The sequence below is a fragment of the Saccoglossus kowalevskii genome, chromosome 18 (assembly GCF_978046115.1).
Source record: "Saccoglossus kowalevskii chromosome 18, keSacKowa6.1, whole genome shotgun sequence".
In the NCBI taxonomy this organism is placed as follows: domain Eukaryota; kingdom Metazoa; phylum Hemichordata; class Enteropneusta; family Harrimaniidae; genus Saccoglossus; species Saccoglossus kowalevskii.
The window spans coordinates 21438303-21465434 of NC_140658.1; the positions used below are offsets into that span (position 1 = coordinate 21438303).

The following is a 27132-nucleotide window of genomic DNA, read 5'->3' on the forward strand; positions in this document are numbered from 1 at the left end:
TCTGTGCGTGCATGATGAATGTGTTCGTTCCCTTTTACTCTCAATTATTATTAGCCTATGATCCGAACATTGACGTCCTGTAACGACGCCCATCGGAATGATTTCCAAAGTGATCATTGCCCGTAAAAGGAACTGTATATATATATGTTTTTTATACAAATTTCAGTTTAGCAATTACAGCATTAACGTGGTCATTTTATGAACTATTTAGATAATTTCATAAAATTTTCCATCGTCATATTTAAATGTTGAAACTAGTGATAGGTTAGGCCAAATTTGTCGCTAAATTGACTGGACTAATAGCCTTGTTAGTGAATAATCAAGTATCATGCCACGGACTTAAAGTCGACATTGTGGGTTCACCCATGTGAGACATTTTCTGAAAAACCAAAATAAAATCATGGAGACTCAACTTCAGAGACATGGTGTATCATATATTACGTAATCATGTGTCACGTACATACGATTAAACTGAAAAGGTACAAAAATGAAGAATTACTCCTTGCATTTCTTGAATAATCCCAAAATACCGAGTAAATATCCAAACATGGACATAAACAAGTCCCATACAAATTCATAAATTCAGTGAAATGCTTGACATGTACACATTAGTGGTAGTAGCATAATAAGAACAAAATGACTTATCGAAAAAAACACTCCCAAACAAAAAGACGAACATCTACATATATTAGTGACGTATGTCACGGTGACTATGACCTCCAATTACTGGGAAAGAAAATCTGAACATATAAAATCACAAAGCTATGTGTAGATGATGCATAGAAAAAAATAGTAAACTTTCAGTAATATAGAATGCGTTTCCGCATAAAGATTAGCAAGTAAATCGTCCAGGAAAAACGTTATGGGCTGATCAAATCTAGTCACATGTGTGGGACAATTCAAAACCAAATCGCCATAAATACACAATACAGTCAACTTCTCACTTAAAATATAGTAAACACCGTTGAGTAATTAATTTGTGCATTATACTACCATGTTAACAAACGATGTGTTCCTTTAACGGGCGCTACATTTAAAACTTACAAATAGAAATTTGACCTGATGTTTAAGTGACGCGTGATTTCGATAACGATCGATGTGCAATTATATTGAACAATTACTGGCAGAGTGAACATTGTTGATTTAACTTTAGAGAAAACAACGAAAAATTCAACAATATTATATATATATATATATATACGGAGCATTTGAAGGAGATTTATACAGTCTCTTGTAATATTTTTTGGAGTTTTTTTCAATAAAATAAAATAAGGGAGTGTATATATGGCGAAAGCCGGGTTACCGCGAAATAAACCAATTGCTTTTGAGAAAGAGAATGTTAGAGACAGCGAGGCGTTGGATCCGATAAAATATGTATTATACCAGTTTTACGGTTTGAAATCTTGTTCATTAGTTCTCGTATTTACCTATTACCGGTTGTATTGTTTTAGTTATGTGGTACAGACATATGTCAGATAAGCTCTGGCTTCAGTAATGCTAACGCCTTGACTGAAATGTTATAATTACCACTCATCGTAGGTGGGATTGTAAATGAATGACTTTGACAATGCTACTGAACTGCTCTGTGACTGCTATTCTCAATGGCGAGCCTCGATTTACACAAATACCATATGGTTTGTGCACACCGCTGATAACATCTATAAATTCAAACTGGTTGTTGTAAACCATAATTTTGTTATTACTCACACCACACACATATATGTTATCTTCACTGTCAACACTAATTCCTGAAGGAAAATATTTCCCACCATCCTCACCAATACATGGACACAAATATATACACTCTAGATTAGTGTCTAGTACATGAATAGAACAATTAATAATGTCAGAAACGATTACACGATTCTTGCTGTTGACAGCTATTGACAACGGATAACCGAGCTTTCGATCTATTGGTTGATAAGTTGATACATATACGCCATCTACAGTGTACTTCTTCACACTGTGATTATCGCTCTGATGATCGATTACCACGACATTTTTACCATCATTGGTCAGTGTAATACCACGGGGATCGATAACACCAAGTACAGGATAAGTGTTTATCAGTCGATTTTCGACTGTACATACTACTATTTGTTTGTTACTGGTGTCAGCTATGTAATAGATCCCATCACACGAGACGGTGACATCAATAGGCAGAAATGGCTTGGAAAAGTTAAATGCTATCATTGCTTTATATCGGCCATTCCAGTTCAATATATGTACACGTTTATTGCCCATATCCACAATAACCAATTCTCCTCTGTCATTAATGGTAATCCCAGCTAAACTTTCTGACATTCCACATTTAAGGCCTCCAATCTCCAGAATACTAGATTCAGTGGTTGACGCTTCAACATCTGAAAGAATAATTACAATATCTTTGACAAACATTATACATGTACTAGCTGGTGAAGACAAAAAAAAAATTTCAAATGCCCGGGTCTGTGAAGTCAAATAATTCTAAACCTAAATCCTATATCTGATGAGGAAAATTTTTTTTTTTCAATATAAATGCAACCTTAATGTTACAGGTATTGAAAACATTAATTGCAATTTGTGCTTTGAATAAAACTTATTGGAATGACATTGAAATAAATGGCGTTTGGAGATAAATATATATGTAGCGCAAAATGGCTTCCAGTTTTCAGAAATGTGCAGTTGCATGATGTTCGCACGTGTAACAAGCGTATATACATTTTGACACTATAACCCGACGATGTAATTTTGTAAATAAATATTGTTTCGTTGAATGATCAACACTAATATTGATCTTACATGACCCAATTCATACATACCTCGTTGGATGTCGTCATCCTGTTCATGACACTGAAAACATAAATAAGAATATTTAAGGAATAATCCCCTCACAGATGCGGAGGCGATTATACCAGAAGGTTTCGACCAATTTTACCACATATACACACGCGCGATAGCAATTGTGTATATTGTCAAAATATAGTGGTATATTATTATTATTGTTATTATTATTACTAGGCATTTAACCTTATTGTGTGATATTCACGTTTGGGGCCAACTTCTTAACACAGAAAGCCGTGCTTGCATAAATTAAAAGTACCTCTCATCCAATTGGGGGTGACGCACTAGTGAAATAAAAATGGTCATGGTACAAGCTTATATGGCAAGGTAAACTTTACGATAATTCGTTACACGTCACCATTTTATGTGTGTCCGTTACTAAGTATGTTACTTTATGTCTGGATACTACACTACATGACGTCACTCGTATCAACCAAATCTACACAAAAATAATTTGGTATACCTTATTATTATTGCAAAAATTGTGTATCTTTGTGTAACGTGTGTAATTTTGTCAATAATTCTATTACCATATGTTCGCATGTTAATCACTATCATTATTCTTACCTGCTTTGTAAATAACTTGGTTGATAATTCACAGTTTACGTTTTGTAGCCTATGTATTCCTAATCTGAGCGAGTCAATTATCTCATCTTTTTCTCTTACTGACTTAGTAAGGGCCTCCACTCGTTTTCGCTGCTTTGTCAAATCATACACATTCCTCCGACAACGAGCTACCATCTGCTGTAATAGTGGTACTAAATCTCGAAATGATTCCAAGCTTCGTCTTGACGGATATGACGTTGTGAATAGATTCAGGTTGGTGAGTGACGTCATGGTTTGGTGTGATGAGGAAGGTGTAAGAGCCCTTTTACAACCATACGTGATAAGTTGAAACTCTTCTGCTTCTGCAACCCAACAAGAGCAATTGATCTTGAGCAAGTCAAATAATTACATTATTTCACCCTTAACGCTCGCCGTCTGAAGACATGCCTTTTCATTATTTTGAACTTACAAATGTTTCATTTAGAAATATTTGATAATAAGGCTGACATGAAACATTGCATACATTTTCGCGAAAATGTGACCATGCACCAGCGCACAGTACTGGTATACTAATATGCTAACTTCTTAATCATTGTTCCGTGATAGTTTTCGTTGATCGTTTGTATTATTTTTCACAGTATACAATGTTGTTTTGTGTACACAGTGACAAACATATAGAATATAATATAAAATACCTTGGAAATACTTCTCAACAATCTCTAAACACGACGAATCCACATTGGTTGATATTCGTAATGTTATATCACGGTCTTTTATCAAATATTTCATCTCATCTGTTATCAGAATATTTGTTAACAATCCTTCTAGCTTCTTCAAACCATCTCGGAATGACACCAATCCTCTCAGACTCCAGCAACGGGCGACGAGTATGACACTCGATATTGTAATACCAGAGAGATTGACACCGACTTGTTCGAATGCCTCTCTCATCAGTTGCTTTTTCTCCTTTTCCGATGCATCACTCTTCACCATTTTCTTCATCTGTATAATAAATAAGGTCATTGCCGCCCTAAATTGTTCGTCGTCGTCCACACTGCTTCCTTCTAAAGAAATTGGAACCATAATATCTGTAATACAAATATGGCGATTAGGATGTTTTTATGATGGACGCTAACGCTCATGTGCACATGTCGTGATTTGTGCTATATATACTTTCATTACTTTAAATGTATTTTTGAAAATAACTTTAAAACACCATAACATAATCATGTACAAATGCACCCCAAACTCTCTACTTGTAACCGTGGTAAAATAAAAATGGACCAGGAACCAGCATACAACGATTACAGATACATCGAGCAGTGGAGAAAATTCGCACGTGTATTTGTCCCAAACTCAACTATGAGATCATCCTGAACAACTAAATTTATACATGTTGCACATGTAGAGGATACTCTTGTTATATTGTTCAGGAGAGTCTCAACAACTAGCCCAATGTTTTTGGGAGTTTTCGACCATTGTTTTCACCGGTTGTGGCTTGCATAGTTGAAAACACACTCCCGCCCAAACGGAACGAGGTATTCGGACAATGCAATTGCTTGTATAATATAATTATTATTTTAGGATATTCGTTAATGATAAAAGATTAATCTACCTGCACATCGCGTTGAGTACTGCACACACGAATCTGAGGCTCTTCGTTTTCTTTTCTCCCCTGATGAAAATAAATGACCAACACGGTGATAATTACAGCAAGTATGACAAAGGGAGAGTAGTTTGGTTCTGGACTTCTTTTCACTGATTGACCAAGGAAGCTAAGGAATACTGATGGGTGGTAGTCGGATTGACATACGAGTGAATGAAATAAATGTCAATAATACAATATTAAGTACAGCAGAAACGCTTATATATGGGTAACCAGGGGAGGTGTACTTGTGTGTATATAATACATACTGAAAAGGAGCAAACCGACGCAATAATGCGCCAACATTCATTGCCCACTAATAATAATAATTGGGAAAAAGAAAAAGGCAGTTTACTTCTAATCGAGCATATATATGATTATACTGGCTGTCACGTGACGTTGCTTTAATAATTTGTCTGCGTCTGTAAAACGAATTTTCATTGGTCAAAATGCCAGTAAACAACCGAGTTTATTTCATTATAACCAGTCAAGCCTGCTGAATGTGCCTACTTTATATATAGAATGGAGGTACCTACCTATAGCATCACCATAACGATTTTGATACTCTTTCACTCGTTTAGCAAGTGTAGAGTTCTTTGTAGTCTTTAATAATCTTGATAGATAGCTCAGATTATATTTAGATATCACAGATGCGTCTACAAGCGCCCAAATAAGATCTGCGGGGTCTTCCATTGATTCTATTTTGTTCTCTGACAATCTACAACGACACATACGTTTCATGGCACGAAATGCAGCTAAAAAAACAAGCAAAATGCAAGTGTTGCGTACTCACTTTACGGAGCTGTTCATTAGCAAAGAGCAGGGTTATATGACTTAAATTACTATGCAAAAAACTTACGTTTTTTTATTTCTGCACCTATCTCCTCGATAAAAATGGCAAAGTCATCACGAGCATTTTCATCTTCATCACTCGATGCTGAACTCATCTTTGATTAGTATATTTTCTGTTATGATATGAAAATTAAAGAGGTCTGAAAATTAAAAAAAAAAATGTTTAATAACATTAAAAATGCGATGTCGGTGTGATCAAACGTGAGACATCTATATCATAGTACTTTTATACGACATGTATACAAGATAAGTTTATAATAATATCTTTATTATTTCTTTTAGCATTACAGGAATTTCACGCAAGAATTTAATAGGAAAAGAAAATGAATTTTAACACAAGTTAACACAAATGCAATGGCAGATTTGTTCAATATAAATATAAGAATTAATAAAAAAAAAACTTTTTTGTTGAAACTGGTAGACGACTTGCAATACATTCGTCGATGAATAAATACAGGATACAGTATACACAGTAGTATCAACAAAGGCAATGACCAATCAAACCATGTGTAAAGTGATGACGCAACGGACGCGTCACATCGAACACAATTCCATTTTGAAGTGACACGACTTTTGAATTTCACTGATGGACTCCAAGTTTACACTCTTGTAATAAACATTGATATTTATTCACAAAATGTAATTTCAATCCATAATATTGAAAAGTGAGGAGTCGCTTTTCACCGGATAATTGAGTCGTATGATGCATGAACAACTGTATTAGTTTACATAAAATCATATTAATCAATAAACATCACCGAACGCCAATATTACAAATTATACTTTCTTGTAATTGTTGCTCCTGTCAGCAATTGAATTGCTACTGTGAACTCCTTAGGCTGATGAGAACTGACTCTCATAACAAAGCACCAGAAAGACGCGGGTTGAATCAGTAACGATCGGGAGACGTCGATTAGTTGTGTACCGCTAGTGACGGACTGTTTTCTCACTATCCGCGCATATTCGTAAGCACAAATACCTCTAAATAGACTCTTAGTGAATCTTAACAGCATTACGAAGGTAAATTGTGTAAGTGTAAATTAGAGAATTATTGGTTGGAATTGTTTTGACCTTGCATGATACTTTAAATTAAATCAACCTGTCATAATTAGGTAACACCACAGGACATTGGAAGCAACATAAATCAAACTATTATCTAATGCTTGCGAACACAGGGGTGGCGAGCGAAGACTCGTGCAACTCGCTATTTCACTACGAACAGTGACGACTATCAAAAATAAAACGAATCTGATGTATTTACGTACATCGTTCCACAAATATCTACTGAGGTTTGAAGTTCAGCGAATAATTAAATAGCTTTACGGTTATATCATTATCTAAATGACGGTGCGTTTGAATGTGGTGGAAAAGTTCCACGTGTTTTCATGTTCATCAAAATGCCTAGGTAATAACTGAAAATAATTCTTTGTTGTTAGAAACTGATTAATATATTGTAAACCAGTATATGTCACAATATGTTAAACGCCGATTCTGCAAGTCTTCTCTTTAAAAGAGAATTACATTGCTCACCCGGTATGTGATGTTTGCTCGTAGTTTACATTCAATTATGTTGACAACTAGAATATAACATCGATTTTGTTCAAAACAATAATACAATAATTCTTAACAATACGCACTCGTAGATGTCTCTGTAAACCGCACTTGTGCACACGTGTTTTAAATTCGTCTATTCATATAGAGATTTTCAAAAAAGTTTCAGATATTTAATGTATTTAAGTGCTGAGATAGTGCATTTTCGCCACATTAAGGTAGCGAGACTATTATTTGTGTTGAAAATTACGATTTTCACATTTATTTATTAATTGATGAATGTCACTATAAACTTTCATCTGATAAAGTCAACGTAACCTAGAATGTCGTAAGTTGGTTAAAATGTAGATTTTCTGAAGGGAAGCAAGGCAGCTTCAGTAGTGTTTTCCAAAATCAACAACACAGGTTTAATTTGTGTGCCTATAAGTTTCAAAGATTAACTCAAGACAAAGCAATGTTAGGATGTGTTATCAGTAGCTTTCTGACACACAATTAGTGTTTCCAAACATTTGAGTGGTTTGTCTCCGCCCCGGTTTATTTCACAGATTAGTCATTTGCATATGAATGTGTCAGACACAAGGTCACACAGCCACTGAAAAAAATCAATGATTTTGGTGTTTTCATCTGCCGATTTTATCGAACTATAGCTATCCCATTCCTTTATTTGTTGGTTTCCAATAGCCTTACACATTTGGATGCCCCTACACATGTTAAAACAGACCTTGGTGGGAAAACAAATCGCTTGTGCAGATAAACAAGCTTGAAAATCTTTGCTGTGATTTCATCGACGTTTTCTAGGAGTTTATGTTTTTCAAAATACAAGGTCTTTAACAAAAAATAATGTATACTTATTGTCGTCGGATTAACACAAAATTTTCACAGCTTTAAGGTGACAATGAGAGGAACGTGAATGTGTCCAGACAAACTATTTCATGGATTATTTACCAATGTGTTGTGGTTTTAGTTGGGGGCAATGCGACTAAAACAGAAATTAAAATTCAGGACACTACTTTTCAAAAGGCGTTGCTTGAATAAAACTGACCAGACACATTCAATTTACCAGACTATTGATCAACTAGGAAAAGTGAGAAAAAAAAACTTCTTATCACCAGCATAAATGCGTTTTTTTACAAAAAAAGTAATTTTTCACTTTGGATTAAAGGGGAGCAGAGGTGTGGCTTTTGACACTCTGTACATGAAATTTGAGATCTATGAATGAATTCTGTCGATAAAAACAACTTGTATGTGCTGCAAAATGTCCTAAATATCGGGTATAAAACGGGCTGTGGAGCAGACGACAAACGTCCGCTTTTCCTGGCGTCATTTCGCCTCTAGAGGGCCAGTCAGATGATGTCATCAGTGAACACTGATAATTGAACCCATTCATGCTAGTACGTCAATCCCATAGAAATGCTACTATGAAAGACCTTGTTAACTGACAACTTAAAAGTTAAAACATGGCGAAATGTTGTGCGTATGAATGCCATAATGATTCATGTTATGTTTCTCGAAATCCCAGATAAAAATCACGTTGTTGGTTGCGAGAAATCGGCAGAAAAACTAACCTGAAAATGAAGACACGTACAGCGCTCTAGCTATAGTAAACAGTGAGTAAATAAATATTGTTTGAGTTAAAAACTAACTTAGAAATACGCTAATATCACTTGAACTACAGTAATCATTTCACCCAACTTCCCACTTTTAATCGACCGCTTATCGCTTGATTTCCGACCGCACTGTATTTTCCGACCGAAAAACGACCGCATTTTTATCGTAATTTTTCTCTCACCGACTCATTGAAAACACCGACCGGTCGCCCAAACACTGGTCACTTGCACAGGAGTGATCGAAATAGTGGTTTTGAGTGATATAGTTTGGAGATACAACGGGTACTAACTATTATTAAATTCCGAACTACTCTTCAAATCTACAACACCTTGTATCGTTCGCGGACGAAACTTCACCTGTGTCCAATATTAAATAACTGACTTTGCGTGATTATTATGAAAGCGATATATTACAATGTTGAAATTGTTAGAGCCGGTACAACACTGTAAACAAATTTGCGTAATTAGAAAAGCAGCGCACTAAGTAAACGACCTCAAAATATACAAGTTTGTGTACAGCACCGTCAGAACTAATAACAATTTTACAAGATCAACGCGCGGAGCATGAAAGAAAAAGATTGCTAAGGTAACGCGCCTGTTCAGTGCGTGACTTGAGGGTCAAACTTCGGTCAACACACACTTGATGTCAGCATCGCCGCGCAGTAAGTTACGCAATGAAGTACTTAAAGTTCAATTGCGTCCCAAAATGATGTCGTTGATCACCGTGACTCAGTCTTTTGCAAAATATTATAACTAGTTTCCAAACTTTTGATGCAGCCAGATTTATTTAACTTTGTGGCAATATAATCTTTTTAATTTCCCAGTCCTTTCTGTTCATTCTTTGTCTTGACAATATATGTGAATTGCTGTGCGAGCTTTTCGTACCCGACCGCGGTCAGACGGCGTCATGAAATGTATGCATAAAAGGCGGGCGACCTGCGGATGTTTGATTTCCTACTCTCTCCTGAGCTAGCGATTGGTGAGAATGGTTTTAATATATTACCCGATGTACTTGTAAATCGGACAGTCATACCGCAATTGTGTTGAAACATTTTTGGGGCAGTAAGTAACGTCAGAATATTGTTTAAAATAAAATATTCCATCCCAATCAAATCTAGGTCAAAGGGTCAAATTGCGTGCATATAATTATAGATAGTTAAAAACAAAATATATTTGAATTTTTGACGGCTATTCAACGTTTGTGCAAACCAGAATAAAAAAGGTAGTGTATACAATAGCGATATGACTGAGATATCATGGCATTTGTTTACAATATTGTACCGGCTCTAGTATTTGACACAGATGAAGTTGTTCGCGAATGATACAGAGTGGTATAGATTTGAAGAGCCGTTCAGAATTTATAATAGTTAACACTCGTTATGTACCCCCAAACATTTTGACTACTCCTGTGCCGGTGACCAGTGTTTGGGCGAGCGGTCGGTGTTTTCAATAAGCGAGCGAGAGAAAAAAACGGTAAAAATGTGGTCGTTTTCCGGTTGGAAAATACAGTGAGGTCGGAAATTAAGCGATCTTTTAAAAAGTGGGAAGTTGGGCAAAATGAGTACTGTGGTTCAAGTGATATTAGCATATTTCTCATTTAGTTTTAACTCGTATAATATTTATTCACTCACTGTTTACTACAGCCAGAACGCTGTACGTGTCTTCACTTTCAGGTTAGTTCTTCCGCCGATTTCTCGCAACCAGCAACGTGATTTTTATTTGGGATTTCGGGAAACATAACATGAATCGTTATGGCATTCATAACACAACACCTCTGCATGTTTCAACTTTTAAGTTGTCAGTTAACAAGGTCTTTCATAGTAGCATTTCTATGGGATTGACGTACTAAAATGAATGGGTTCAGTTATCAGTGTTCACTGATGACATCATCTGACTGGCCCTCTAGAGGCGAAATGACGCCAGGCAAAGCGGGCGTTTGTCGTCTGCTTCACGGCCCGTTTTATACCCGATATTTAGGGCATTTCGCAGCACATATAAGTTGTTTTTATCGACGGAATTCATTCAAAGATCTCAAATTTCATGTACAGAGTGTCAAAAGCCACACCTCTGCTCCCCTTTAAGTAACGCACCGTAGAATGATACGGGCATGGCAAACACACCTTTGAAAAGCTTGAAGTCTGGCGATTCCAAAAATATATACTTTCCTGGGTCTATTTGTAGTCATTTGGTCACAATTAGAAGATGAAAACAAGTATGCAAATAATAGTCCCGCTACCTTAAGCATATTCGAGTTTTGGACTACGCGACAGGACTGTGAGACCATCTTCCTATCATAATGACATTATAGCAATTTAATGCCAGTCTAATGCTACTTTTTTAACGGTGCTGATTCCTAAACTTTGTGCGTTTGATTGATCCAAAAATTGCTAAAGCTGCAACATGTACCACATCAAAACAAATCCAAAACAAAGGATGTAATGGAGATTTTCAAAAAATAAAATCTACACTAATTATTTCCATAGAATTGTTTCAAACCATATAAAATTATAATATTTATGAAAGCTCATAATTCACACGAATTAAAATCACTGTTAAGTTAGATGCAGCTCATATGTAGTCAACCGATGACTGAGTAAATCAATTCTTTATTGAAGATTAAAATGAGTACTGTGAAAAAAATAAAGGGGATACTACTTATTTTTTCTTTTACACTCAGATAGTGAAATCAACAAAAATCGCCGACGAGGTATTGTTCATATATACCAATAAATAGAGTTGCGACATATGTCATTTTAAATGGTCATAAAAGCTTCTGTGTCGAATGTTTTGACGTCCAGTAAAATGTAGTTGATTAGTAAGCATGGAAAATGATCTTATACTCGAATGTGTGATTTAATATTTATTTAAATACCTGCAAAAATGCAAATTTAATTATCAAAACAAGATGGGTTATTATTTTGACTACTGTTTTAAGTAAGTCCCATTTATGATAGAGCTCTGAAGTTTTCATAGAATACTTAGGTATATCTACGGGTTCTATAAGTTATAATCTGTTCATATTGATTAACATGTGCCCAAAACCCTACTGCATCTTAAACTGTTCCAGGTTACAACTCGTTATTATTTGATTGTGACAGATATGAAAGTAGGCCATTGCATATTTATTTGTACTAAAACAGTGAAATAATTTATTCTAAACTGCAAGATAGAGTATACAATTAAGTGCAGAACTGGTAACTGATCGTCATGATATTAATTTCCGTATTTCCGGTTGATACGAGTGACGTCATGGGCTAGTAACATCCACTAGTATCACGTGACGAATATAACCTTGTTCTACGAATAATTTATATGTCAGATATTTTAGTCACATGACGAAATCTAATTGTAAAAATGTAACCCATGTTGAGTTATTGTGCACGGTCAGCGTCAGGGTACATCAGTGTATTTGTAATTACGACAAGCTGTATTAGCGGACTATGACAGCATATACGCATAATGCTACGATAGTGTCGAACATTATTCAGTTCAGTTCATCAGATTTGTAGTATAATATTTGCTGTACTGGTATACCTCTGTTATGCGTACTAATAATGTGTCATGTTTGTTGACTGGTAGTCGGCTTTCAGAACCTAATGAATCAGTTCAAAACCTAATGAATCACAGCGAGTTCTTATGTAGGCTGCAATTTTCTGGTAAATAAACAATATATTTGTGTACTACGTCGCCATATCGAACGACCACCGGCCATTAAACGTCCATGGAAGTGATGTATATATGAAATAGGTCATAGCATGAACCTAATTATAACTGTAACTGTATTCGACTTGTTGACGTTCGACACTGTGCAAAGGTGATGACGCCCGCCCACCCAAGAGGCGGTTTACTGCTCAGCTGTAAAACATCTCTATTTACAGATACCTATATTAAGTAATCTTACCTCCGATCTCAAAAAGGGATAACTAAAACAGCATGCACTGACATAAATCTCTTTGATTTCTTAATCATACAATTCTGAAATTCAAGGAAGTAGAAAATTGGCAGCCATTTCCGAGTAGATAACGCCCTCTCTGGGCGACGGTTGGTTAATATTCACCTGTTTTCAAAGATTTTGCGAGACACACATCTAAAAATGCTCTGATATGCTACCCCATGTCTCTGAAGTAAGATAATCTATAATGAATGTTTTTCATTATAACAAGGTTTGAATGAGGGTTACGTTAATCTGGACTTCAAACGATACATAAATAGAGAGTTTTTGCCGTAGAGGGCGACATGTGACATCATTCGTGAACCATGACGTCATCACACGTTCAAATACAAGAATATTGTATTTAGTCACTGCACACCGAGGCATTATCTACTGGCAAACGTTATTTTTGTTTAGTTTGAAGAAGTTACTCCTAGTCCTTTGGATGACATCACCTATTTCAAATAAAACCAAGTGCAAAGAATTAACCCTCATTTCCATTTATTGTTTAATGTATTAAATATTCAAATATGCATGATTTGTGGATATCCCAAAGTATTTCATTAATCCAACCGAAGAACGTATATACACGTTCTTCATCATGGGTTAAAATGCGCGTTCATTAGAAACTGTACATTTCAAATATAGCACCAAATAATTCGTAAAGGTTTTAATAATAGAAACTAGTTCAAAAAGAGAGTCAAATGTAGAAAACACAGATGTGGGTTATGCATGCTTGCTCAATTAGGAATTAACAAACGCAAACTGGCCCACCCTTGGATACATTTACTGTTTGCCTAATTCATTTTCATTTGAACAACCAAATTGCTGGCTAACTGCCAATTAAGGTCAACATTGAATTCCACATTGTAAATCCATGACCCATTGAAACGTATGGAATTTCAATTGCTTAAACTAACTACTGAATTTCAGACATACCAGACATTCCGGCTACCCTTGTAAGACTTTCGCTACACACAGGGAGTGAGCTCAAGACTTAAAGCGAAGTAATAATGAAATTATATTCTTGAGCTTTTACTATGAAGAGAATCGACGACGTGTAACCTACATTATATCTCTAATCTATATATAAATACACTGCATCATGTTTGTTCTTCTCTTTTCAGGTTCAAATCTAGTTTAATAATCCAGAGGTTGTGGCAACCAATAAGTTTCCGGTTGTCATGGAAATTAACCCACGGTTTTAATAGCCTCTCGATTGAACTACTAATTTGATCTTGAATCTGTACAGGAAGTTTTAGCCCTTCTCTAATTTGTTTGCCAAACTTTAGCGGTTGTTAATTTTAGCCTATGAGTAGTTATAGCTTGAGAGGCGTGACCCGTGATTTAATAATCACCAGGCTGCAGTGTATTTTGCCATATCCATCAGTTAGGTACAGATAAGAGGCAATCTCATAATCTGAAATGTGTTGTAGTTCAATAGTCTGTAACTTGATTTTATTTATAGTATCTTGGCATGATTATTATCTTCAGTACATCGAGCTCTGCTCTCCACTTCATCGAACAGTTCGGGCAAACCAAAAAAAAAAATTAAAGGTTCATCAACGAAAGAAACGGCTTTGTCAACAATAAAGCCACCACATTTCTGTTTATTGTCATCTGCAGTTTCCTTGAGGGCATAATTTGATCAGCTAGGTAATGATGTTGTCCCAAACTGCTGAACTATCACTTAGGATCTTAGAACTCTCATGGCACCACAATTTGTGGTGTGTACTTTAACTTGGTGAAACATCTGTTTGATGTCATCAACCATGGCAATTTGTTCTTCACGAAATTGAAGTATTACACCAACAACCAAGCTACCCTTAAATAGTTGAATATTGAGGGTTGTGCCTTGAAACTGGGAAGTCAAAGAAAACTCAGACTTTATCAGGTTTGTTCGAATAAAACATTGGATGGTAACTTTTTCCAGTTTTCCACTGGCACGTCCCTTGGAAATAAACTTGATATGATATGATGTGATAGTGCAATATTTCAGAAATATTAACGAATCTCTGTGCGAAGCTGGCCTTGAAACCTTGGTCTTGTTTTTCTTCAACTCGTTTGTTGTTTTGCAGGAAATGTGTTTAATATCCCCATGGTAGTGCAAGTGCGCAGATAGGCATCTTTAGGTGTGGATGAGTTGACGTACCTGCCCAATTCAAACTGAAGCATTGCACATCAAGTTTTGCCACTGTCCTATTGAAGCCTGGCTGTACTCTGTATGTACTGTAGATCGATGTCTATCAGAAGACATACGTGTGTATGAATCATCCATCTTTCCGACCGGAATTCTGGCCAGAATCCGGAATTTCATTAACGTTTGCGTTTGTTGGAGGTAGCGTTCGCTTATTTCACCGTAGTTACATATCACCCTGAGCGATACTTCAATCTCACATAACTGTTTAACCTGAAGCCATTAAACTGATACAACTCTAAGCGAACATTGGTTTTAAACATTCTGTATGTTTTCCAACTAGGTAAAAGCGGGATTGGTGTGATATTTGTGATAATGCACTCTAATCGAGACACATTCTGATAAAAAAACAAACACTAAAATACATCATAAAAATAGGTAAATGAAACCTCCAAATAAACAGATAAACTAGATATACACGTGTCGTCATACATAGAAGGTAGAAGTAAGAGTGAGATTTTAATGACAGTTAATAGGGAATCTGAAATTATAGTACTAATTAGCTCACAGCGCATGAGGATTTGTAAATTGTGACAATCTTTTGAATTTTCTAAGGTATTTCAGATTCTCAGTTGTATTTGATTCTTTACATTTGAAAACTAAAAGGAACATAACTGCTTTTTTTAAAGTGATAGCAGTGAGAATCTGCCACGGAACATGTGTTGACAAGCGGAAATCGAAACGAGATTCCTCACCAATAAATCAGCGTTCATGACAATCACTATTGTAATGTACACTCTCTGCGCAGGATGTCATACCATAAAAACAACATATAACATACAAACTGGCGGGAAACAATGTTAATATTTAGTTGATACGCACACATAATTTGTATTTGATCTGTTTGACAAAATAGATATTGTTTATTGACGTAGCAAGTTTTCACACTTTTCACACGTTTGAGTTAAATGTTATAAACATTATGAATCTAAACATTTAATACAAGTCTGAATGATATCAATAGGAAGCGAAGAGTTATAGTCAAACTTAGAATGGCACTCCATGGTCTTGCAACCATCCATAGTACTTGGACACTCGTGTGTACACTCCAGGGTAACCCGGATAGGCACATCCAAAACCCCAACTGGTTATCCCCGCTAAATGCCAACGACTAATACCAGTGTCCGCATCTGTGTGAATACAGACGAGTGGACCGCCAGAATCACCCTGTCAAAAACAATAATATGCTTTAATAAAGAGTGTACTGTTTATATACCCTATATATAAAACAAGTTTTTGAAATGCAGTCCCTCACCCCCTTGGCTATTTTCGCCGATTTTTCGTCGCCGGAGCGATTCACGTCCCAAATTTTGGTTCTCCGGGCGTCTCTAATAAATACCCTATCTAACCGCTGGACTGAATTAGCTATATTATGAAAACCTCATAGAAGATTGGGCAAAAATCGATCGTTTTGGGTCTTAATATTTTTTTGCTCGGAAACGCAAGGACGATAGGACTCGATTTTCAAGAACGCAGGTCGCTCGAATCGGACGGTTTCTATTGTTTCGAGTCTGTTGTGTGTCCAGAAACATAACAACTTTGTTTTTTGGTGAATATAGAACATGCTCTGTTCCAATAAAGGATGGCCGGGATAGATGTATTTAGTGTTCATTGCTATGCAATATGTCTACACCTGCGATTCTCAATTTCGATGTGTAAAATCATATCGCTGCCGTGGACGGCGACGGCTGACAGATTGTTTTGGTTCTGTGGCTCTCTTGGCATGGGCAACTGATTTTTAGGTTTCTGTTTTTTTGATATTCTGACGTTTACTTGCTCGTATTTTGTATATACCACTCAGACACTGACAACAAGTGAGTAAAGGGACCGGGACACAGTCAACATGGGACTCTGAAGGCTCCGGAGAAGGCGTCATATCTTACAACATTAATGAACGAAATTTACATCACGATCTCATGCTTCTGAACAATCTGATATTTATGCTGGATAACAAAGTATACAAGTACTGTCTACGATATACTGCAAAATGGAAATAACATACCTCTTCAACCGTTGTTGATTTTTGTACAAAATTCCAAGAACACAAAACAAACAACTGACAACAATCCACAAAACAAAAACACTACACAGTCACTGTAGCCACACCAGTGAAAAAATACTGTGGAACTCATTGCAAATGTAAATACAAAATAAATGTCAGTGAATATAATATTTATTAATTTTCAGCCTCCATGGACAAGTTCACAGCATCAAATATTGCAAAACCGTTAGTTGTGAACTGAACTTTAAATCTCATCAGGATTTTCACATGAAGTTACACAGATAGAAAAAAAAATGCAATATTAAGACAAGAAAAAATAATGCTTTTTTGTCTTATTAGGGGGGCATTTTTGTGAGTGTACATGTATGCATGTACATTACATACATGTACATTAAAATGATCAAAACTTAAAATGTAATCATAGTACAAGTGTAAAGTAAACAATATTATCGAGTGATTTTGAATTTGTTGGAAAAGTAGCCGAAATGCTGTGACATGGTCTAATTGGTGGTGCGAATTACCAAGCCAGTTTAGGCTGGTTTACGATCCACTCCGCTCAAAAACAAGCAACATCATGTTTTCGGCTGTTGTCATGGTAGGACATGAACGTGAAGCTAACGTCGGTTTATAACTAAAACCGGGCCCCATATACGAAGTTCGCAAAAAAACGTTCAGTCTTTTAGACGTCACTTTCTTTTATTGGTAGGACGTATTCTGCTGTTAAATTTATTATTTCCAACCGTTTTGCGATAGTATTTTCTAGATTGAAGGCAGCATTTACAGTTCATTCATAGTTCAAAGTTGCGTTGGGATTACGTTGATACGTTGGCGCCGGTGATCTCTTACCAGTGTGCAACATAGCCAAAATAAAAAACATGATCATATGAACACTGCTATTACAAGACTGGTAGGAAGTAATACATTTGAGGCAAAAGTATTCAAAAATCAGTTTTTGGCTGTTGCCATGGCAGCGGTGAGCGAGAATTTGTTATCAATTAGTGACGGTACGACCTGCCTGTCAAGTATGAACAAAATCAGCCAAGCCAAAAAAAAACACATAGCAGTTAAAAACCGTTGCTGGTGAAAAGTTACCCCAACTTTGAGGTCAAGTTTCTCAGTAATGAAAATAGACATAAAACAACCAGTAAATTTATGCCCACACTCAAGCTGAGTAGAATGAGCTACTTAATCCTAGAATTGTAGGGTGCGACACATTTGGCGCGAAGGTATTAAAAAAAATCATTTTTTGGCTGTTGCCATGGAAACAGTGGGCCAGAATATGTTTTCTGATTTGACAACCTAACTAGAGTGAAGGTGTGACTTGCCTGCCAAGTTTGAACCAAATCGGCCCAGCCAAAAAAAATCACAGAAGAGTCAAATTTCTCGGTAATGAAAAACAATATCAAAAATTCAAATAGTAACTTTGTGCCCACATTCAAGCTGAGTAGAATGAGCTATGTCTGAGGAGTTTTGTCCTAAATTTGTAGGAGGAGATACATTTGGCACGAAGCTATCCATGGCAACGGTGGGCCAATTTTTTTTCTCAGATTTTACCTAATAACTAGGGTGATGATGTGACCTGCTTGCCAAGTTTCAGGGAAATAGGCCAAGCCAAAAAAATCACAGAAGAATTGATACGTGAAAACACACAGACACACAAAATTGATTTTAAGGGCAATCCTAGCGGAGCGGATCGCCAATAGTGAACAAAAATGTTCGTAAATATTACTGCCCGCAAAATACGCTCATCGCGAAGTGTCTTGTTTATTGATAAAATATATGTAAATAAATCTTACCTGACAAGAATCGATTCCACCAGTGAGGTAACCAGCACATACCATGTTTTCAGTTACAAGGGGAGACCAATAACTGGCTATGCATGTGTCATTGGAAAGAATTGAAACCACTGCTTCCTGTAGAATATTTGGCTGATCTCCGAGGACTGCAAGCAAGATAATTATTTAATCATAATCTCAGCATATAATGTCGATGGTATTGTGGAACTTTCTCGCCCAGTCATAAACAATGATACATTTTCTATAGAGTAACTCGTGATTATTGGCTTAGAACGTTATAACGGAGCGAATGAAACACAATTCAATGGGCAAAACATCTGTCGCGTCTAATTCGCACTCAATCATGTTTAAATTAACGAGTCAACGAACCATTGCAATATTGTAATGTATGTTTACCATCACATTTCATTTAACGCCAAACGCCCATCGTTCACACTTACATTCTAAAGTTCCCCATCCAGTAATGTAACAACAGCTGTCCTCATAGAAAGTGACGTCATCATCAAGGCAAGCATAGTTAATGAAATCAGTTGTGCTGACATCTTGGTCGAGAATAATCAATGCGATATCATTGTCGTTATTTTGTATCCCATAAAACTCATTATGTCGAATGATTTCTTGGACGCCAACTTCTATTGACTCGTCGTCAGCAGGACTTGGTGGGTTGCCTCTTGTATATCTTCCTAAACGAACAATCCAGGCATCTGGGCTGTATACGCAATGAAAATAAAAGGTACATTAACAGGTAAAGTGTTATGTGTTATATGCAAATCAATAAATTATTGTTGAGATTAAGTTTTTTAGGGGGGAGGGGGTAAGGAGATGGACCAAAGGCAAATGATGGTTTAACACATCTAGCAAATTCAAATATGTCCTACCCAAGAAACTTACTATGGTGGGTCATCAAAGCAATGAGCTGCTGACACAACGTGTCTTGGTCCAACTAGGGTTCCACCACATACCTCGTTACCTACTGGTATATAATATAACTGTGCTTGCCATGGCCATTCTCCAGGTAGTGCATCTTGTCCACCCACTATGCGAGATTCGCTGATTGTAACTCGGCTACCGCATCCGGAATCTAAGTATGAATGTCATTTAAACGTCGTCAGTTTGTAACATGTTGGTACAATTCGTCGTGAAATCTTCCTTCCTTTACGGGTGTTGTGCAACCCAACCAGTTTCCGTTTGTAACGAATGTAAAACAAGGTAAAAACATATATTTGTTTAAATTAAATTATTATTGTATTTTAAACTACGCACCACATTTGCATGCATGTTACGTAAACGTAAATACACCTACCAGCCTCATGTACATCGCATATGTCTATTTATGAAAAAAAAGAAATTGTTCGGATAATTATTCTTACAATCATTGAAAGTTAGAACTATTACACTTCAACGCACGAATAACACTTTAGACATTGATTACAGTCGCAGTAATCTATGGAGTATTATTGAAATGTCGACAATACAGCTTCCTTATGTTAACAATAGAAAGGTTATCATTTCGAATAAGCGAAAACAAATTTACACAGACTGACTGTGTATGTTTCAATCGTTTTGGTGTGATCATTTTATAGACTTTTTCAACAGTTGTCTATATATGAGCGCGAGATTGATCATCAACAAAATATGGTATTTTAATATGTTATGTAGTATAGGGGGTTCAAATGTTACAAGGATACATAAAATTACAATACAATGAATGAATTGATCACGTGACTGTAGTGCTTTTCATTCACAGTTTTGACATACAGTGTAAAATATCACTAGCTGATATAAAACTGTAAACGTCGTCATTTCACACATGTTCAAATAAACTGTGCAGTGGTACCATATTTATTGCTGGAAGGATACACAGAATCGGCTTCTCCATTGTTAATACCTTGAGGGTACATTTCCCGGGAATAACAGCTCGCCCACGCTGAAAAACTACATACAGCTCATTTGGTGCAACCTAATGTATCTATCATTGCGAAATTTGATTTGTTGTCTTTTGCACCAAGGATAACGAAATTGTCAATACTGTTAAAAAATACATTTTTTGGTGATAACAGCTCTAAAAACTACATATAAATCATTTTAAATTCAGACTAATATCTGTTCCGAGAAGACCTAGGAGACAGGTCTCCAAGCGCCCTCTCTCTCTCACTTTATCCATTATTCAGCGAAAACGTAGAATGTGACAAATTTAGAAATGTTAGACATAAGCCCCGCTCGCTGAAGTTCAATATTAACATTTACCCATATCCCTCCCGTTAACATTAATAATAGCACATAGATGTCATTGCCAAACTTGTTTACCATGAGGATAAATGAACATGTTATTAAAGTACATGTCAGCGGCAACTCCGTGAGGAATTTTGCCTGTCAATATTATATATATATATATTAATGGTGGGTAGTTGCCCAAATGGTTATTGCTTAATGCATTTTGGCATAATGAAATACTTGCTTAAACTATCATTTATGAAACATTCTCCCGCCAGCATGGAACAAATAATACCATAACATACGTATAATAGACTTTTTCAATATACAAAAAAATAATTATTACAATTATCGACTGGATATGTATTCGAAAATATTTAACAGGTCTACAATCCTACTGATTATCGTTGCTTATCGGTGACGGTAACTGCAAATACATGTCCGCCGATGCACTTAGATGTCATGTCTAATTATCATAAATCATCATATAATTAACATATGTTTTTTTTGTTTTTGTTTTTTATATTTGGCACTCAGATTTGGAATGCAAAAGTCATCTCCTGATTCACACGACTGTTATCGTGAGGTGTAATCAGCAACACAATCAGTTGATTTCAAGAGACAACTGTATAACGTACGCAGAATATTTTTATTGATTAAGATCTGAATGCAATCTATCAGTATAGCACCCACCTTCTTCCACGCAGCAAACACGCTCATTTCTACCGTTACAGTCCTTCATGCAAAATGGATTAGATGACAGGGTTTCTCCCTTATTACATTTATGAGCACGACAATGACCATTACACTCATCTTCACATTTCCGCTCATCTACATCTGTCAGAAAAAAATGAAAGTATTTATTTGTGAAATAAAAGACAAACAATAACACATTTACGTGTGACCTGACCCCTTTTTATGATCATAAGCTATGCAAATTTTGATTCAAAATTAATATTGATAGAGAAAATGTTAATTTATTTTTTGTTCAAATTGAAGTTATACCAGAAACATCTTTAATATTTCTAAAACTAATACATTAAATAGAAGCTCCCCGATCAGTGTTCATACAATAACCTAATATCCGGCTAATTTGTTATTGTTAATTTGCTGGGAAACTTACCAGGTACACAACACAGACGATGATTGCGATCATCGCACTCATTGACACAGTCAGGATTAGTTGACTCCTGTTCATTCCTATTGCAATGATTTGCACGGCAGCGTCCATTACATTCAGTTCTACATTCATTATAGCCTATTAAAAAGAATGACAGTAGACTTTGTGTATAACAATAAAAGTAAGAGAAGTTCATCATGATGTAATATACATAATGTTTGATGTTATAAGATTGAGGGTAAAATATATATGTAAATATCAATCTATAGAAATAAAATATGTGCATAATTAATGAGGCCGTTTATCAAATTCTCTTTATCCATGTGCACATAACAACCAACAGGAGGATGTACGGTTTATGATGTGTCACGGGGCTAAGGCCAAATACAAATTACACCTGCCAAAATTGTCATTATCAACCAAGTTTCTTTCAGTATTTTGTTGAATGCTGAATGTTGACTGCCATCACAAATTCTGAACCTTACTTCTAATACACTGTTACATATACCGACTTATGGTGAATGTAGTTTTCAAATTGTGTGTGTTTTATTTTAGACTTGTAGGTAGATCGCAACTCCGTTATCAAACCACTACTATTACAAATACAAATAATAAACAATAATTAAAATGCATGTTTCTGCAATTGACTGCCAACTAAATGTGACTCACTTCCATATGTTCTCTATTGCAGGCAAACGACCTGTGTACGCTGATGCAATTTTTTAGGTATTGAATATTTGTTCTAAAAATAATATGCTTATTAAAAATGTTCATGTTTCACCATAATCCGTAGTTATTGAGTCACTCGATATATCCAGTTAATATTTCAGTATAGCCCGCGTAGTGTATCTAATTAAAGCCTGTGTTCGTTGCCAAAATATGTGACATGTTGTTGCTCTGTCGTATATTACATAACACTAGCGAGATACGCATTCGACAGAGAACACTCTGGTGTAAACTGTTTTGGGGTATTATGAGTGGAGTTTATAATTATAATAATTATGTTTAGTCTTAACTGTACGTGTATGTAGTATGAGAAACGAAAATATGTCGTACAATATGTTGCACTGACCTTCAACATTTATAATCAACTGTAAGAAACATAAAAGCTGATATAATATTAGATAGTCAGTCGCACGTAAAAGTACAAATACCTACATACATACGCGCGCACACACATCGATACTTTTGCTCAAAACGTCTACTTATTTCGAAAAACGATAATATAGTTTACCATATATCACACATATTGGGGGTGTTGATGAGTCACATAATGGTCTAAAAAATGTCCTATAACAATGCATTATATCCAATCGTAAGCTCCCGTCTCATAACAAAGTAAAAACGATTCATAATATATAGATGGTACTTACACACGCCAACGCTACCACTATTAACTGAAAATAACTTAAACGCATCTTGAATAAATGTGTACTTGGAGCAATGTACACACGATGACAGTCGACTATTGTTTGTGAAACTGGATTGCATTAGATGTATTTATATGTTTATGTCATCGGGTAGTTGCGGTCTGGCATAGAGCGTTTAAAATTAACATTCCCATCACACATTGTTTACCATGTGTTTACCAGTAAAACTGTACTAATGCGATTAGACAAGTATTGCTGCGACTTTGCTATATATCAGTTTCCAGACCTTATGCTCATACCTAGGTTTTGTATAGGAGTAATCAATATAATGCAATATAATATGTGTTTTGTTTTCTTTAAGCTAATTTTCTTGGCTAGTTTATTACATAACGTAATTTAGTGATAATCTTGAAGTGTTAATCCGGGTTTCAAATGTCACTCTAACGTAATGTAACTCATAGGATTAGTTACAATGCAGCTGTGGAGGGCTCTGTATAGGCTGATGTAAAATAAGAAGTATTACAGTCAATGGGTCTTTGATTTTCATTGGAAAGTTGCAATACCCTTTTAGCCGAATGTCGATGTTTGGTATGACTTTGCATTCAACCATTGGTATATTTAAACTAATTGTAAAATGGTTGTGTCCAGAAGCGCCACATGGTTGGTTGGAATGGGAAGTGTCATCGTCAAAATAAACAGCGATAAAAACGTGTTATTCAATGAAACAATTGTGATGAATTTGTTTTTGCGTATCTGTTAATCGACTTAATTAGCTGATTACTAGCGAATGGCTGTGTTATGTCTGTCATCGTTTCGGCCTATTTGAGATCCTGGACGGAACTCGACTCAGTGATTTGGAACTAATTACGAGATAAACGTTGCTATTCAGACCGCTATTTCTGACAGTTTGGTATTCGTAGTTATTAATGTAGTGAACGATTAATCAAAAGATATGACGTGTTCAGTACTTAGTTTGATTGGCTATGTGCAAGTTGAATGTGTGAAGGTTACGCCTTACAGTGTTTAAACTGCTTTGTAATTGGTTAAGTTTTTAATAAGTAATAAACAGTCTAAGTCGTTGGTCTCAGAGGGAGAGAGAGAGAACTCCATGAGAGACGCAGTCTTGGGCTAGTCTTTGGCCAGCCTTGCGATAGTCTTGGGGACTTTTCCCCAAGACGCTGTGTCTTATAGAGTGCTCAACTGACCGACTAAGACGAGAGTTGAACCGTATTTTGTTGTGTGCGTCTATTTGACTGTAAAGTTTAAGTGACTTTCCCGGTCCGGTACCTCAAGGGGACGCGATAGAGGGACGAGACGAGATTCCCCCCTGGCAAGTGCGGAGAACCCCGATAGAAGAATTTCCCCCCTGATACAATGTTCAAAGAGAAATTGATAGGCGATATTTGTCAGTTTATTTACTGCCTGTTGTAGCAACAAACACCTGAAATTATCCAATGAATTGCAATTTTTAAACTTTATTTTTTGGAATGGTGGATGTGGGATCACTGACTCCTTCCGACTTGACATGTAGGGCAGCATAAGTTCGACAGTCCTGTCTGCCCCAGGCTAGCTTCTGTATTGTTCCCTAGGTGTGTTGAAAAGTACTCAGTTCCGCTTCCATAGTTCGTATTTATGCAGGGCTGTGCGGGTGAGGTTGTCCTCTTGTCTTATGACGTGATCAAGCCATCTCCATAGCCGTAGTATGGTGATGGTTTCCATACTGTCATTGTTGCAGCGAGCGAACAGTTGTTGGTGGCAGATAGCTTTCAATAAAGCTGTAATTGGAGAAGTTATATTACAAACAAACAACCTCGGATAAACAGGATGGCGGAGCAGAAGACTAAATGAGTTGTTGAATGGCTTAAAGAAGTTAGTCTCGACGAGTTCACTGACCGTTTTCTGGCAAAAGGCTACTGTGAACTGGAAGTCGTAGCTGCGGTAGATGAAAGTGATTACGCTCATCTGGGTTTTGATGCAAAAGAAAAACCTGGATTAGTCAAGCTATTGAAAATAAAATTGGATCAACTGAGAAAGCATTTGAAACAGAAAAATGAGCAAAAGCTTGCCATCAACATCATTTGCAAACAAGAATTTAAGACAAAGCGGTAATAATTAAAATTATTAATGAATTTTTACGTACAAAGTGAAACATTCAGTGTTTTAAAGCAAGGCTGATGTCCCATAAAATATGTATAGTGGCATCAATAAAATCTGCTACTATATTTAACTTTGACTTTTACACAATAATTACATCATCTCTATAGGGGGCAGTATTGGATTAACCTCATAGTCAACTATGAATATTCTTTTAAAAAATAAGACTGTATTTCGGTAAACAATGAATTGAATTATCAGGCATCAAACACCCAATTGTAAATATTACTGCAGGTAATTGAATGTATTTATTATTTTTATGGTAACCCATTGTCATTACTACATAGAGTGAATTAAAAAGTTACAATTGTTACAACCCTGCTGAGGCAGGTGGTGACTTTAAATGTGTTTATAATGGGGTGAGTTATTGTTCACATTTTTTAAGATGTCGCAGTAATGTATTCATAAACACTTTATTATGAACTGTATATGTGACTCATAAACATTTCATTTTTTTTGCAGTACTTCCATGGGCGAGTTCATCTAAGTCCACTCCACAGCCTTTTAAAGAAATACTACCTTGGCAAAAATGGCTGTATATAAATAAAAGTCATGGTCGTACTGTATATTACCAAAGATGTATGAAGCTGCTTACCCGTATCTTCAGAGTTAATTCAAGGTGTATGTGTTAAAAGAAAGAAAATAACGATATGAAAGCAAACAGGAGTTTGATAGATGGAAAGCCAAACTTGAGTTTATAACATCACAGAATGATGCTGCATATGGTAGGTTTGTAAATATGAAGACCATTCCCAAAGTACATCATATAAATATTTGTGAAAAGAGTATGAGGGAAACCAAAGAAATAAAAGAGAAGATTATGGCTGAAGAAATGAAGACAAAAGACAAATACCTTACACTTTATGATAAAACAGGCAGGTATTTGAAACCCTGGGCATTATAACAGAAAGCACATTATGACAGTGTAATGGAAACTCTGTGTGAGATGGGAGAAAAGCCGGTAAATTTCTGACTGAGTTGGAAAGTACACTGGCTAAGTTAAACAGCATCTTCAGTGGAATGAATTTTGATAGCAGAAAAAGAAGCCGAAACAGGAAAGAGAATAGACGGAACAACGCAAACTTATTTATTTATTGTGGTATAATTTACACATTTACATAAACACTTTTTATATTTTTATTTAATTTATTGTTCTGTAGTCAATATAAATAATTTGACATATAACCGTCCATACTTTACAGGGTGTTGTCATGTACTGTATTTGTCAACATTTAAATTGACATTATTGCAATTTATAACTAGTTTATTTCTGTTTACAGTTTATATTTACAAATCACATTCCAGACTTACAGAGCGTGCTGTG

At 35.9% G+C, this 27132-nt stretch overlaps 2 protein-coding genes and 1 long non-coding RNA gene across 3 annotated transcripts; 1 reads left to right on the forward strand and 2 right to left on the reverse strand.

Annotated features, from left to right (window-relative positions):
- Positions 1 to 413: 413 nt before the first annotated feature.
- On the reverse strand, positions 414 to 13052 carry LOC146731671 (uncharacterized). Its single transcript, XM_085492661.1, has 8 exons — positions 12926 to 13052; positions 5874 to 6006; positions 5551 to 5769; positions 4985 to 5044; positions 4065 to 4457; positions 3391 to 3731; positions 2802 to 2832; positions 414 to 2363 (listed from the first exon to the last, which is right to left on the reverse strand). Exons 2-8 carry the CDS (start codon positions 5959 to 5961, stop codon positions 1531 to 1533), a joined length of 1965 nt encoding a protein of 654 aa, XP_085348787.1. The 5' UTR covers positions 5962 to 6006; positions 12926 to 13052; the 3' UTR covers positions 414 to 1530.
- On the forward strand, positions 9900 to 26853 carry LOC144348877 (uncharacterized). Its single transcript, XR_014926931.1, has 2 exons — positions 9900 to 10003; positions 26271 to 26853. It is a non-coding gene; the product is annotated as an uncharacterized LOC144348877 (long non-coding RNA).
- On the reverse strand, positions 15981 to 23788 carry LOC100374150 (serine protease 30-like). Its single transcript, XM_006811082.3, has 9 exons — positions 23658 to 23788; positions 23357 to 23375; positions 22288 to 22422; positions 21858 to 22001; positions 20254 to 20277; positions 19842 to 20031; positions 19391 to 19659; positions 18951 to 19096; positions 15981 to 16319 (listed from the first exon to the last, which is right to left on the reverse strand). Exons 1-9 carry the CDS (start codon positions 23700 to 23702, stop codon positions 16140 to 16142), a joined length of 1152 nt encoding a protein of 383 aa, XP_006811145.2. The 5' UTR covers positions 23703 to 23788; the 3' UTR covers positions 15981 to 16139.
- Positions 26854 to 27132: the final 279 nt, after the last annotated feature.

Bases quoted from the DNA above. Each gene is read 5' to 3' on its own strand.
- LOC146731671 (XM_085492661.1), bottom strand. From the start codon at position 5,961: ATGAGTTCAGCATCGAGTGATGAAGATGAAAATGCTCGTGATGACTTT. The intron at 3,732-4,064 runs GTATTTTATATT...GTTGGGTTGCAG, and splicing joins TGTTGAGAAGTATTTCCAAG to AAGCAGAAGAGTTTCAACTT. The intron at 2,833-3,390 runs GTAAGAATAATG...TTATGTTTTCAG, and splicing joins CCAAGTTATTTACAAAGCAG to TGTCATGAACAGGATGACGA.
- LOC100374150 (XM_006811082.3), bottom strand. From the start codon at position 23,702: ATGCGTTTAAGTTATTTTCAGTTAATAGTGGTAGCGTTGGCGTGT. The intron at 19,660-19,841 runs GTAAGTTTCTTG...TTGCGTATACAG, and splicing joins TGCTTTGATGACCCACCATA to CCCAGATGCCTGGATTGTTC. The intron at 19,097-19,390 runs GTAAGTGTGAAC...TCTTGCTTGCAG, and splicing joins TGGATGGGGAACTTTAGAAT to TCCTCGGAGATCAGCCAAAT.